Source organism: Paroedura picta, chromosome 8 (assembly GCF_049243985.1).
Source record: "Paroedura picta isolate Pp20150507F chromosome 8, Ppicta_v3.0, whole genome shotgun sequence".
NCBI classification, from domain to species: domain Eukaryota; kingdom Metazoa; phylum Chordata; class Lepidosauria; order Squamata; family Gekkonidae; genus Paroedura; species Paroedura picta.
In genome coordinates, this window is record NC_135376.1 from 76656678 (window position 1) to 76670849 (window position 14172).

Here is a 14172-nt window from a genome sequence, read left to right on the forward strand (position 1 = left end):
GCGGACCACATGTGGTCCGTCGACTAATTGGAGGTGGGCCGCGAAGGACGCCCCCCCCCCGGCCCTTTACAACACACTTTGGGTGTTATTGTCTCCTACCACTCCCAGATGGGACTATCTCATTGCAGGGAAACAAGCTCAGGGTTCCCATTGATTTGTCATTGTAATGAGTTAAACTTTCCATGAAAATAAAATGTTCCTTATGTTCATTGTTGTGGCGTGTCTGTATCTTATTTTGAAGGGATGTTTAAACATTACCATAGCGATCAGAGAGTGTTAGGGCAGTAGTTGAGAGTAGAGGAGTAAACTACCCCCCCCACCGGGCCTCAGTAAAATTGTCAAGCGTTGAGTGGTCCCCAGTGATAAAGAGGTTGGGGACCACTGCCTTAAAGATCTACCCTCCTCCACATGCCTGTGGGCCCCTCCTACGCTGCCCAGATGAGAATATACTCCATCCTGACTGTCTGGTTTGACATTTACGTGGCATTGCATTACGAAATCCTTGATACCATGAAGTGTTATCTTACACAGATCTTATCAGTGATGATGCACATTTTATTTATGAATACAAGAAGAGCTTTTTTATACCAAGAGAACTGTGACTGGCCCAAGGCCAACCAGCTGGCCGCATGGGGAGGAGTGGGGAAGCAAACCCAGTTCTCCAGATCAGAGTCCACCACTCTTTAACTACTACAACCCAATGGCGCTTAGTAACCGTCTCTAACCCCAGGGATATGTTAGGTAAGAAATCAAAATAAAGTCCTGGGATTGTAATTGCTAGACCACCTGCAACCCTGCTTGACTTAAATTATTAATTGCCAGCCTCAGTAAAAATTACCTTGCAGTGCTTCTACAAGATCTGAGCTTTGTTGAGCGTGGAGGAAATTTTGGAGGGGAATTTCCCCAACAGCTGTGGGCTGGCCACTGAGCCTTCTTCTGCATCTACCCTTGACGTCCTGTCCCCCCTCCACTTGGCTTCGTAAAACCATAATAAGGTGGTTGATTGTGTGGTTGGAACAGCCTAACTTATAAAGGCAGACAGGTGCCTCCTTATGGAATCCTTGACCTTCGGTCTTCTGTTAACGCCAGGTGAGACAGTTGGCAGACGGCAGCCCCGAGTCTGTTCCTTGTTCTGGAAGGAAGTTTTTTTGCAGCAGGAGAGTTTTGCTTGCCAGCCTTCTCCTGCCATCAAAGATGTCACTAAGCATCTCAGCTCTTACTGCGTGCTTGAGCTGGGCCTTTATTAGAAGTGAAGGTTGCAATTAATCATTAGTACAGGACTCTCTGTATAATGGGCTTTACAGTCCTTGCATATTCCTGCTAAGTACCCCATAAAGAAGACTGCGAAAGAGAGAAACTGGCTTGCCCTTGAAGACTTGGGCCGAGCTGGGTTTCGAATCTCTGCCTCTTGTAGTGAATATATTCTCTCAACACCTGTCCTTCATGGGATCTATCCTTAAGTCAAACCATGTGTACATACATGTATTCTAGCGTGATGGCAAAGAGACCGACCCAGGAAGCAGGAGGACCCCATTTCCAGTCTCTTTTGATGGGGTCTTAAGCAGACTGTCTTCCCGTCTCATCCCCTCCAGTCCTTTCCCCTGCGGTGAAATACTTCTGAACACTGCAGAACATCCATCTAAATGCAGGTCCTGGTTTCTTCGGGTTGCAGGGATTACTGCCATTCAGTAGGGCAGCGGGAGCCATCTGTGTGCCTGAAGCCTTCATATGCTGTGACTGCATGGGAACAAAGCGCAGGCCTTGTCACTGTTAGGGCAGAAACAAGCATTAGTTCTGTGATCAGTTTAAGGGCAGCCTCCTCCAATTTCCCCCCAAATGAGTCTGCTGAGAGCCATTGCGGTATAGTGCTTAAGAGCAGCGGAGGACTGTATTTGATGGCCCACTCCTCCTCCAAATGAAGCCTGCTGGGTGACTTTGGGCCAGTCACGGATGTCTCTCTCAAGGTTCTCACAGCCCCACCTACCTCACAAAAGGCCTGTTGTGGGAGCAGAAGGGAATGCGATTGTAAGCCACTGTGAGACACCTTAAGGCAGGGGTAGTCAACCTGTGGTCCTCCAGATGTCCATGGACTACAATTCCCATTTGCTGGCAGGGGCTCATGGGAATTGTAGTCCATGGACATCTGAAGGACCACAGGTTGACTACCCCTGCCTTAAGGTAGAGAAAAAGAGGGTATCAAAACCTACATTTACTTTTCTTCTCCTTCAAGAAGGAAAACATGAAAGGAAAGGTTTTTTCTTTTCTTTTGTTATTGTTTTTTTGGCCCTTTCCTGACCTGTTGCTTTCCCACTGCAAAATGCCCACTCCGAGCAGTTTTTATCCTATCCGGTGAATAAATAACAGGCCGGTGCTGTTGACTGATAGAAAATCAAACTGTCAAGGAATTCCACATTGCACTACCAAAAAACTGTGCAAGAAATTGCAGGGAGCAAGATGTATTCCTTTGCTCAGCCTCTCTCAGTCATATCTGTCACCTTTCTTTGCTGGCTTTAACGTCTTTGCTTTAGTAAACGGTTCTGCTGTTTTATTTTGAGGGTGACGGCTCACGTTAAGTTGTCTAAGGCAATATTCTCAAAGAAACCCCAACAGATGGTTGTGTATGTGCATCGATATAGGTGTGAATCCTTATTGCATAAGTCAAAAGCAGCAGACCCCATCCCCCAAATTCCAGATGAGGACTGAATCTGTTTACTCCTCTCCAGGAAGCATGGAATGTTGAAAGAAGCTGATGTCCTAAAAAGCTGAAGTTCTAAAAGAGGGGATATTGGTCTGCCTGTGTTGTGTTGTTCCCCCGCTCCTGGTTTCTCATGCAGCACAGAGAGTGTGTAAATATTCCCTTCTCCTGTGCTGGACTACTCATGTTTGAGGCTAGATAAGCAGCTTATTCATTCAGGTCATAACCTCCCATGCTGTAAGTTAGTTGCACTACAGTACTAGATTACTGAGATTCACGATCAGGGTAGCAGGAAGCTGTTTCTCCCTGGAGCTCAGTAATCTCATGGGAGAAGGGATTCCTGATTTGTTTAGACCCCAGCCCTGTAATTCCTCCCAGCCTCCCAACCTATTATAATTATTCTTGTGCTTGGTTTGGGTCTGCCCACCATAGTAGTCAAAATAACCTGAACCTTATTGGCATGAGGTATATCTGGCCTGCAGATAAGCTGGCTGTGGACCAGCACCTGTGAAATGTGGAATAGGTGGCTGTATGGATATAGACCTCAATGGTTCAACATTTCTCTCCATCTCCTCTGTAGTAAAATGGGAATTCATGCTCTGCTGCTGTTTCTGATTTGAAGAAGGGAGGCTTCTTGGTTTACCATCCATGTCTCTAGGAAAAGCTAGCCTACACCAGGGCTCAGTCTGCACACATAGGATAATGCACTTTCAATGTGCTTTGGCAGCTGGATTTTCCTGTGCGGAACAGGAAATTCTACTTCTAAAGTGCATTGAAAGTGCATTATCTACTGTGTGCAGAATAGGCCCTAGTTTAGGTAGGCAAATATTTACCTATCTGCTTGAAAGGTCATTTTGTGGTTGGCTAACCCACTGCTTCAGGACAAAATTAGAGTCCAGTGGCACCTTTATGACCAACAAAGATTTATTCAAGGCATGAGGTTTCGTGTGCATGCACACTTCCTCAGACATGCACACAAAAGCTCACATCTTGGATAAATCTTTGTCTTAAAAGGTGCCACTGGATTCAAATTTTGTTGTGCTTTTTCAGACCAACACGGCCACCCACTTGTACCCACTGCTTCAGGGGCATCCCTTTGGCTTTGATGTGCTGTGGTGGAGCAGTCCCTTGATAAAAAAAGATATAGTCAAGCGATAATAACAAATAAATTCTTACCTAAAGACAGGGTTTGTTGTACGTGAAGGATAAAGCTTATATGTGTGAGTGTTCCGCTCATAATTTTGGTTGTGGTTTATCTTATAGTGATTAGGAGTTATGACTGAAAATATTTCTGTTTTATAAACAGAGATTAAAGATGTACCTTCAGGATAAATTTTAGTCACAAATCTCAGAATGTATATGATGTTTGCCAAGATGATCATTAAACAAAAATTAAAATGTCTTAGAGTGCTCATTCATGGGCGGGGGGGGGGGGGAGGGGGGAACGCTAAACTTAGAAGTATTCTGTGGATGTCCTGAAATTTGTTAATAAGGGATGGAAAAAGAAGAGCTGTTTTTTTTAATATATTGTGCTTTTCACTTCCCGAAAGAGTCCCAGGGTGGCCTACAGACATCTTTCCCTTCCTCTCCTCAACAGACACCCTGTGGGGTAGGTGGGGCTGAGAGAGCACTGAGAGAACCGCTCTGCAAGAACAGCTCTAAGTGAACTGTGACTGGCCCAAGGTCACCCAGCTGGCTGTATGTGAAGGAATGGAGAATCAAACTTAGTTCTCCAGATTAGAGGCTGCCATTCTTAACTACCACTCTATGCTGGCTCTCAAAGGTGATTAGCTCTTTTCTAAGAGTACAGCTTTAGGTGTGCACCAAAACATGGGAAAAGAGCAGTAAGCATTTGAAAATGTGATGTCTCTTTTGGCTAGATGGTCTGCCTGCTTGGAGCCATTACATTTCATCTGAAGTGGCATGCTCTAGTTTATAAAAGCTTATGGTGCTATAAAATTGTTAGCCCTTAAGGGGCCAGTAAACTTTTTATTTTTGTATATCAAATATATACCAGAGTTTGTATTAGCTATGGCTTCCAATTGGATGTGCACAGAAGCATATACAAGCTTGTTATATAATGTGTGAAATGACTCAATTCTGATACAAAACAGTAATTTCTTTCGGAGCAGTAGGAACTGCCCCAGGTAGATGTAGGCTGTTGGGTGCTCATTATTAGCATTTATGTGGCACTTCAGAACATTCCAGGGCTTTGTATACAGCAGTTAACCTCACAGAGTGGCTCAGGAGGCACATGGGGCTCTTCTGAGCACTCTTCTCCAGTGTGGCCCCTACCCTATATTTCAGGACAGTGGGCAGGCTGTTGCCCAATGGGCTTGTGGTTGGCAGGTGGTTCCCCCTTTGAAACTGCCACTGCGAAGGACTGGGGAAGCTGTGATACTCCCTGAGCTGCAGGCATCACGCCAGGGATGGAAGTAAATGTAGCTCTTTTGGTCACCTCCACAGGCAGGCCTGGCTTGGAAGGTTTCTGCACCACAGGAGAGGCTTTCCCCAGGTTCTGTGTGCGCTGTGGAGGTCTCTCCCCATTGCACACAGACCTGGTTGGGAGGCTCCTACCAGGCTCTGCTGGGCAGCCTGCTTTAAACTGGGATTGCCTAACAGAGCCCATCAAGGAGCTGATCCTACAGGGAGAATTCTCCCACAGGCTCAGCTTGGGCTCTGTTACATGAGCTCCAAGGGGTATTTAAAGGCTTGCAGTTCCTTTAAATACTTTCCGCAAGCAACACGTTTGCCCAGGAGGCATTTAAGGGGGCTGCAGTCCCTTTAAACACCTTTTAGATTTGACTATCCAGCTGTCCCCCCAAAAAAATCCCAAATGTTTTAAAGATTTTTTGGTGGCTGCCAAAATTCAGCCTTAATGTATATCAGGCTGAAAGAATGGTGGAAGAATACCAATATTTTTCAGCTTTTTTTTGGGGGGGGGGGGTTCAGATATATTGAGCGCACACCCCTAGATTTATAATGGAATCTCCTGCCTGTGTTCTACCCCAGCCTGCCATGAATTATGTGATGTTGTATTCCAGTAAATTCTCTCTCACACTTTGAGCATAATGAGATTCCCTGAAAGTTTATGTTTAGCTCTGCTCACCTGCTTAACTCATCTGCTGCTCTTTGATTATTTCAGCGCTCTGCCGTTGCAGTCTGCATCGGAAGACCCATTAATGGTGGACTAATTTTAGAGGGCTCCAGTGGTGTTGGGGCAAGAAGAAGAAAAAAGGGGACACTTCTGCAGTTGGCAGTCCAATATTATTTTAACATTAGTATTGTCTCTGGACCACACAGTTGTTCTGTGTGCTATTATGCTTTAATGACAGAGAATGTGTTTGGGATGGGCAGTAAGAATAGTGGAATCCTTCTGGGAAATAATTAAGAGCTGCGAGAAGCTCTTTATTATAGTGAATATTGGTTCTTAGTGATCTGGGTTACTATCTGATGGTTTTTTAATAACTTTGTGACAGACTCCTATTGCCCAGCAGTTTCTCTTTGGTACTTTTTGATATCATCTGAGGCATTTCGAAGAAGTAGCTCAGATACGCCACAGCTTTTTCAAAAAACATACCATGAAGAAGATGAAAATGTTTCGTAATTTATTTAAGGGAAGATTTCAGGCCGATTTGTTTGGTATGCTGCATGTGCATGTTTTAAAGACGATACATTTTTTTGGCAGGAGGTAAGTATTTTGAAAAATGTTCTTAAGAACCTTTTTGACAGGTGATATCCCTCACGTCTGTAGCATTTTTCAAGGTACAAGGCAATTGATGATACCTTATCATTTATCAATTTAATAGCCTTGTTGGGTAGGTGTGTCAGATCCAAGCCAACAATAGCCAGGCAAATTTATTGAATAAGATTTGGAGGAGGCTGTTGTGCACCTGCAAGTACTACCTTGGCAGTATGCTTCCCGTGCTCACAAATGGGCATGAAGATGATGGTCTTCCCTGGTTGTTCTGCCTTTTGCTGTTCAGATAGATCCAGCCTCTGTACATGGTGGTTCCGTTTTTGTAACCCATGAGATAGTGGTAGCCATGAGGTTCATAGTGTAGAAACATAAGAGAAGCCATGTTGGATCACGCCAATGGCCTATCTGGTCCCACACTCTGAGTTGCACAATAGTCAAAAAACCATGCGTCATCAGAAAGTCCACCAGTGGGGCTACAGAAGCCCTCCCACTGTTACCCCTCAAGCACCAAGAATACAGAGCATCACTGTCCCAGACATAGTGATTCCTCTGTACCTTGTGACTAATAGCCACAGGTAGACATCTGCTCCATATGTTTATCCTGTCAATTCTTGAAGCTGTCTATGCTTGTAGCTGCCCCCCTGCAGCAGTGAATTAAAATATTAATTGCTCTCTGGGTGAAGGAGTACTTCCTTTTATCTGTTCTAAGCCTGCTACTCATTAATTCTATTGGGTACTCACGAGTTCTTGTAAGAAAGGGATAAGAGTACTTCCTTCTCCACCTTCTCTATCCCATACATAATTCTGTAAACCTCTATCATGTCACCCTTCAATCCTCGTTTCTCCAAGCTAAAGAGCCCTAACCTCCTTAAGTTTTCTTCAGGTGTCTTGCTGTGTGGGTCTACCATGACTCTGAGATCTCTCTTCTGGCCAGTTTCTGGCCAGTTCAGAACCCATCAACACATTTATAATTAGGATTTTTAATCCATGGGGTTGATCCAGCCACACTTACGTCTCACTTGTTTCTCTGGAAGTCATCTAAGCATCTGCTGAATTCTCCCATTGCCCATTGAGAAATTTAAAAGTATGTGCTTATCTTTTGGCAAGCGATGGAAAAAAAATGCACAGATGGTAGTTCTTCAATGTAAAATCCATAAATCCTGCATGGTGTTTGACAATCTTATAACTTCTCAGTGTGTGAAACCGATGAAGAGGAATTTTTATTGTCCTGGCTTAGGGGTTCCTAAAAGACTCTGAGCTGATTAATAACTCCATTTTCTGCACCATGACCATTATGAAGTTTTGGGTATTTGGAGAACATTTTATCACTTTCAGTCATAAACAGGTGGGTGGTAGTGATATATTCTCTACCTTTCTGCTCAAGGGCTGCAACTTCCCCTCAGCCCTTTTCATGCTGCTTTTTAATTTGTTCACTTTTGCTAGTCTTAGTAATATACGGCTATTCACCTGAATTGTTTTAAAATCTTGTTCAAGAATTTTGTTGGCATGTTGCCCACACTTAATTAACAGGCCTCTCTTCTCTTCTCTTGGCCCCCCTCCTCACCGGAGCCTGGGCTCTCGGACCCAAAACTCAGCTTAATAACATGCCTAGAAGTATTGTTGGAGCTAGGGTTGGGTGCTTCGGCGTCTGAAGCAGCCGTTCCTGCCCGAAGCACATGCACATGTGCACCGACCGGCATGCCAGTGCCCGCATCTCCACTTCCCCCCTGTGCCGCGAGGCTGGCTGCTTCGGGCACGAACAGCCACTTCAGACGCCGAGGCGCCCAATTCTAGTTGGAGCATTTATATTTTAAATAGGAGATTAGGTTTTAATTGTTTACTGTTGTAATCTCATGAATGTACATATAAACATGTATTTATATGTCGTTAACTGCCCGAGACTGTTGTCAGAGAGGGGCAGTCTACAGATCCGACTATCTGTTCCATCTGTTCCACATAATATATTTCTGTTAAGGGCTAGGAGGAGGAGCATGTCTCATGGCTTAAGTGCCACTAAGCGCTTAACACCCACTCAGGGTGGCTGTCCCGCCCACTGAGTGCCTCCTCCTCCCCCCACTGGCTTGCCTGTCTGTCCAGTGACCAGCCAATCGCCTTCCATCCCCCACCCCTGACCACCCCTCCTCCTTCCACTTCCCTCTGAGGCTTGAAGTCTGCAGATTCCTGCCACATGAGAGCTGCCCCTGCCGGTGAGACTCCTTACAGCTGCCTGCAGCCTTTCCAGGTCCTGGGGGGAGGGGGAGGCTGTCTGAAGAATCCTTCCACCCCCCCCCCACCCCCAATCTAGCACTGTTGTAATTCCTGAATGCAACGGGCTTGGCCCCTAGTTTTAACCATTGGCCCATATATAATTTTAAAAGGGCCATGTAGGCAGCCCTGTCTGGGCCCAGACAGCCACCCTGTTCAGGTGGTGTCTGGGTCAGCGGCCAAAGCTGGGCGTGTCTGGATTGGACTGGCCCCTGGAGTGCCCAACTCCCGGAGCCGAGCACACGGCCCAATCCAGATTTGGGACGGCGCCGCCACCCGGCCACCACGCGGACCACGGGCCCTCCGGTAAGGAGGAGGACACGTGCCCAGAGAAGCCGTGGACTCGCCAGTGTGGGGGGGCTGGTGATGGCTGCCCCGCGGCCCACCAAGCACATCCACTGTTTCTAAGCAGCGCCGGGTGTGCTTGGCGGGCAATGGGGCGCCTGCGGGTTCACTGTGGGTGAGGTTGCCGGGAATGGCTTCCCTGTGGCTGCCATGCTTCGTGGTCCACAGGGAAGCTGCAGAGTCACCGGCGGGGAGGGGTTCAAGGATTGCTTTGGATGCGCTTGGCGCGCCATGGGGAAGCGGCCGTGGGGGGGGGCTTTCAAAGCCTGTTCTTATGAATCGGCTTTGAAGCTAATAAATAAATAAGGAGCAAAGTCTGAAAAAAAATATATAATGATGATGATTGAAATAGTAAGCTGGAAATTATCTAATGCTACAGTGATTCTTCAAGTCTCACAGATTTCATCAAACTGAAAGATTCTGTGTCTACAGTTTCTCCATTTTAGCCATGTATTAAACCTAACCCACCTTCATACTTTTGTAATAAGAGGAAATCTTCATTTCTAGTTTTGGCTAAAACAGTCATTGCAGCAGATTCTGGTTTGGAGTACAAGCACTAAGCATAGTTCACCAATTCAAATACTCAGCAGGAAGCTGAGAAAGGAGCTATGCATGAGGAGGAGGAAGCCAAGCTGTGGCTTGTTTCTTCCTCCATACCATGGGATACATAGAATTTAATCCCTTGGACATTTACTGCTCAGCTTCTGTTGCCCCAAGCCACCGCCTGACATTTGCCTTGGGTCAAGTTGTCCCACCTCTTCTGGTTTACAAACAGGAGAGCAATTGGCCCAGCACATCTCGTCCACCCTGGATTTGTGCTCCCGCACAGGAGTTATGGGGCAGCGTGGGCCTGTTCTTGTTTTTATTTTTAAGAACATGGTATTGTGTTCCTGCAATAATGGGCTGGGGTGAGCAGTGTGGCAGAGCTGCTTGTGGCATTTTATTGCCCTTTCCAGGATGCTGTACTCATGGCCACGGTTGCCCAATTGCCCAGACCCAACATAGGCCCCATCGGCGCCTGGGGGAAAAAATGGAATGTGGAATTATCCGCATTCCTGTGTCATGGAGCAAACGAGGGCCTGAGTCAGGCCAGGCATGGGACAGCTCTGGCCTGCTACCAACATCGAGTAGAACCAGGAATTTGCCCCACCACCAGACGAGCAGTGAGTCGGGTCAAATTTCCAGTGCGGAGAAGATCCTGGTTTGTTCATAGGTTGCTGCTGCTTCTGAATGAAACGATTTCCATGTAGTCCACTAGAATTTACCCCTAGGTTATAATTTACTTACATCCTAATCACTTCCAAAACTTATTGATATTTACTTCATTTACACACTGTTTGATCCCCCATCAGGGATAAAAAGTGACAAATATAATTCTGTTACCAATTTTCTAACCATCCTGTAAGGTACATTGGACTAAGAGTTTATGAGTGGTAAAAGGTCCTCCATCCACCTTCCATGGCAGAGTGGGGATTAGAACCTGGCCCTCTTAGATCTTAGTCTAACAACCTATGTTCTTTACCACACTGGCTCTTCCCAGTATTTGTTTCAGGTTCTGTACTATTGATTGAGTGATCATACGCTGGTATCCCATCAAGTTTGATTGTATGATTTCTGGTTCTGTATCTTGCCTGAACAGCTCTTCGTTGGTTTCCACTTTCCCCTTCATTGAAAAGACTGTAGACTTTAAACATGATCATTTATTGTCAAATGGTCACTAATAGGCATTTCCCCCCCATCCTTTGTTTAATTCCCACATCTCCCTCTGCCCTGATTTCTGACTATTGATAAAAGGAGGTTACTGACCCTATTTTGGACCACTTGATCAGATGCTGGGTTTGTTTCTGTTTAATCCAGTAAATATATAGAGATGGCTTTTCTTGTCCCATGTTAAACAGAACAGGCTGCTGATTTGGAAACTGAAGTTCTTAAGATTTATGATTCATTCAAAAGGAGACCATTGTAAGTATATGTTCCTCCAGTTAGTGTTTGCTCAGGGATTGGCATGTACCGTAAAATAAAATTAACTTTCAACGGCACTAGGATTCATTTTTCAGCATCCTGTCCTTTGTGTCACAATTTTACGTCAGCACATAGTCTTAGCTGCGACATAGAGCACATTAGATCCTTATACACTTATTTTTCCAAACAAAATTGGATATGTTGTTGAAGGCTTTTGCGGACATCTTCTGTGGATTTTCTGGTCAGTGTGGCCATGGTTTGTGTTTACAAACACCTCAAACATGCTCTCTTACGCGAAACAATCCATACGACCCACAGGGAACCCACTGCCAAAGACCAGGAGCTGTTCTTCCTACACCTTGACATTAGTCAGCCTACAACAGCCAAGATTGGATACCATTTTGGGTTTTTTGACCAGCTCCTTGGACTAATCTGAGGGTTTTCAAAGATGTTTTAAGCACAAATAGCGAAATATTCATCCTGGCACAGCCCAAAGAGGACCGTTTTAGATATTCACATCCCTTTAAGCCCTTTATTTTATTTTTAATAACTGGCTCCTAATTGAACATGAATCACTGCCTGAGAGTTTTCTGATAGTCCCAAATACTTCATTGCTCGCTCAATTCATGGTGTTCAAAGGTTTTCTGTTTAATTCTTGCCTCTGTTCCTAATTAAAGTTCAGCCCTACTAAATTCATCCTGATTAATTTTTGTATCCAGAAATACGACTCTTTTCTTCTGTAATATTAAGGCTGCTCTCTAACGATTCATCTGGGGAGGGATGCCCAGCTATCTTTTGCCCCTGCACGTTTGAAGCATAAATTCGCTGGCTGCATTTGTCTGTGACAGAAACAAATGGAACCATTTATAAAACACTGTGGAGCTTACCTAAGCATGCATTGGGACTACGCAGCAATATTTGCTTTTTTACAGGTCACTTCCCCCCCCCCACCACCACCACCACCGCCACCTGTTCACGGTTGGGTAGTATAGTTGGTTGTACAAGAAGCAGTTGTAACTATCTTGGCCTTATTAACCCTTTTTGCTTTATTTCATTGCTATATATTGAGAGGCAGAGAGAGATTTTCTGGAAAATGTCCTCCCAAATGATGGATTCCTAAGTGATATCCTCTCACTTGAGACCCAGTTTTGATTTATTTTATTTATTTGTTTGATTTATTACCTGCCTCTATCAGGAAAAAAAATAGTCTCGTGGCAGTTTAGAGCATAAAAATAAACCCTAACAAGACTACAACATGAAAAGCCACAACGTAATCCAAGGGATAGAAGTAAAATAAGAAACAAATACCTCAACCTCCTCCCTCCCCACCCCTTAGTGTCTGTTTTTTCTCCTGTGTAATATACCGCAAACTTGCCTTTTGTACCTCCTTAGTTGGGAGAGCATAAAAGACAACTCATAAAATCAGAGTCCAGTAGCATCTTTAAGACCAACAAAGATTTATTCACGCCTTGAATAAATCTTTGTTGGTCTTAAAGGTGCTACTGGACTCTGATTTTATTGTGCTACTTCAGAGCAACACGGCTACTCATTTGAACTTAACTCATAGAGCGCTTGTGTTCATAAACACATAGAGCGCTTGTGTTCATAACAGTCTATTGATGGCATGTCCCGTGTGAGAATAAAGCAAGGAGGGATAGCTAGACATTATTGTACAAGGTAGCGCACAAGGATATCGGCATGGCTTTGTGTTTTAGACTTCTGCTGAAGTGGTGTGTAGGCCAGCCATCTCCCATGATAACCACTTGGTTTTTCAGAGATGGAGCGAGAAAGCTTTATTGCCCAGGCCTGTAAATATTTCATAAGCTATAAAATAAACTTTCAACCTACGGTGTTGTTTTCCCTGCTTTCTCCGGTTAGTTGGTTACAGCTGTAAAATGATGTCTATAAAATCAGGGTTTTTTTGAGAGAGAAAACCCGTCTAATACTCCAGCAACATTATATCAACTTGTGTGTTTTTTGTTTCTTTCAGACCTTGGCCTTGATCAGTTTGTGGTGAAGCGCTACGATGGGAAGGTGAGCTTCCTAAACCTGGGGCAGGGCAGGGGGGGGGATGGGGTGGCACGGGCAGGCATCCATTGTTAATGAAGGGCTGGCTGCTTCAACTAGTAAAGCTGTATGTGGTTTTGAAAGCAATTAAAACAGCAACTTTTGGGGGGAGGGGGAGGGGTTCCTAGTCCTTGCTAGTATGAACGCATCCAAACTTATAAGGCTCAAAAAAGTTGCTCTGTAACTGATCTGTGCAGTACTGAAGCTGAAGAAACTAAATTTAAAACAGAATATATACGTGTCTTTCTCACTCTTAGGGCTACTTTACATGCCACATGTTGTCAGCTTTCAAATGTGAAATTATATCACAGTTATTGCTCAGAGGTTTCCTTCATAAGTGAATACATATCCCCCCCCCCTTTTCCTGAAATAGTTTCTGTATAGGAGAAACTCGGTACATGAAACAGCCTTTTTCTCCTTTAAGGTCTCCAAAGGGGGGAAAATGGTCATTTTTAAGTGTTCTTTCTCTGGAAACCCATAACCAACTTAACCTCCATCAAAAATGCCACTAGAAGAAAGATGATGCTTTCCAAGCTAATGAGGGGTTGTTTGCTGACTTGTTTTCCTCCTTGGTTCTTATTGGCTGGCATTTACATTTTAATAGAACTACAATACTCTTGATGGGCCTGGAGAACAAAATACATGAAATCTGTCTTCATAACACTGCGATGTTTCTTGAGCATGCAGGAGCATAACTAATAATACTTGCTAAGTTTGGGGGCTGTTATTAAACCTTCACTCTGGTCACTCATCGAAGGTTTTGGACTTCCCGAAAGTCATGTGATAAATACATTTTGTTGGACTGCCGGTCCTGTCATCGCCTAAAGAAGTATGTCTGAATCCATCCAGATAATTTGATTTTGTGCTGTAGAATGTTTCTGGGTCATTTAAAATGATCTTTTTGTGAGCTGCTCTTCCTGTAAGAAGGTTCTTTACATATCTATCATTCTGTTCTGCTGTTGACTAAACAGTAGAAAAAAATCCAAACTGTCAAGAACCTAACCTGAGAGAGATCTCATTGCACAGATACGAGAATATATTTGACACAAAAGGATGTACAATGAATTTTGTACATTCTCTTACTCAGCCTCTCTCAATCAAATCTGTCACTTTAACAGTTGCTTGTCTTTTGCTCTTC

General features: G+C 44.5%; 1 protein-coding gene across 3 annotated transcripts in view; it reads left to right on the forward strand.

Moving 5' to 3' along the window:
• Positions 1 to 14172, forward strand: part of MICU1 (mitochondrial calcium uptake 1) — a 163962-nt gene that overhangs the window by 48458 nt on the left and 101332 nt on the right. For all 3 annotated transcript variants that reach the window (XM_077350442.1, XM_077350444.1, XM_077350445.1), the window contains one exon: positions 12958 to 13001. In XM_077350442.1, coding sequence (XP_077206557.1) covers positions 12958 to 13001 — 44 coding nt within the window. The remainder of the gene's footprint in view (positions 1 to 12957; positions 13002 to 14172) is intronic.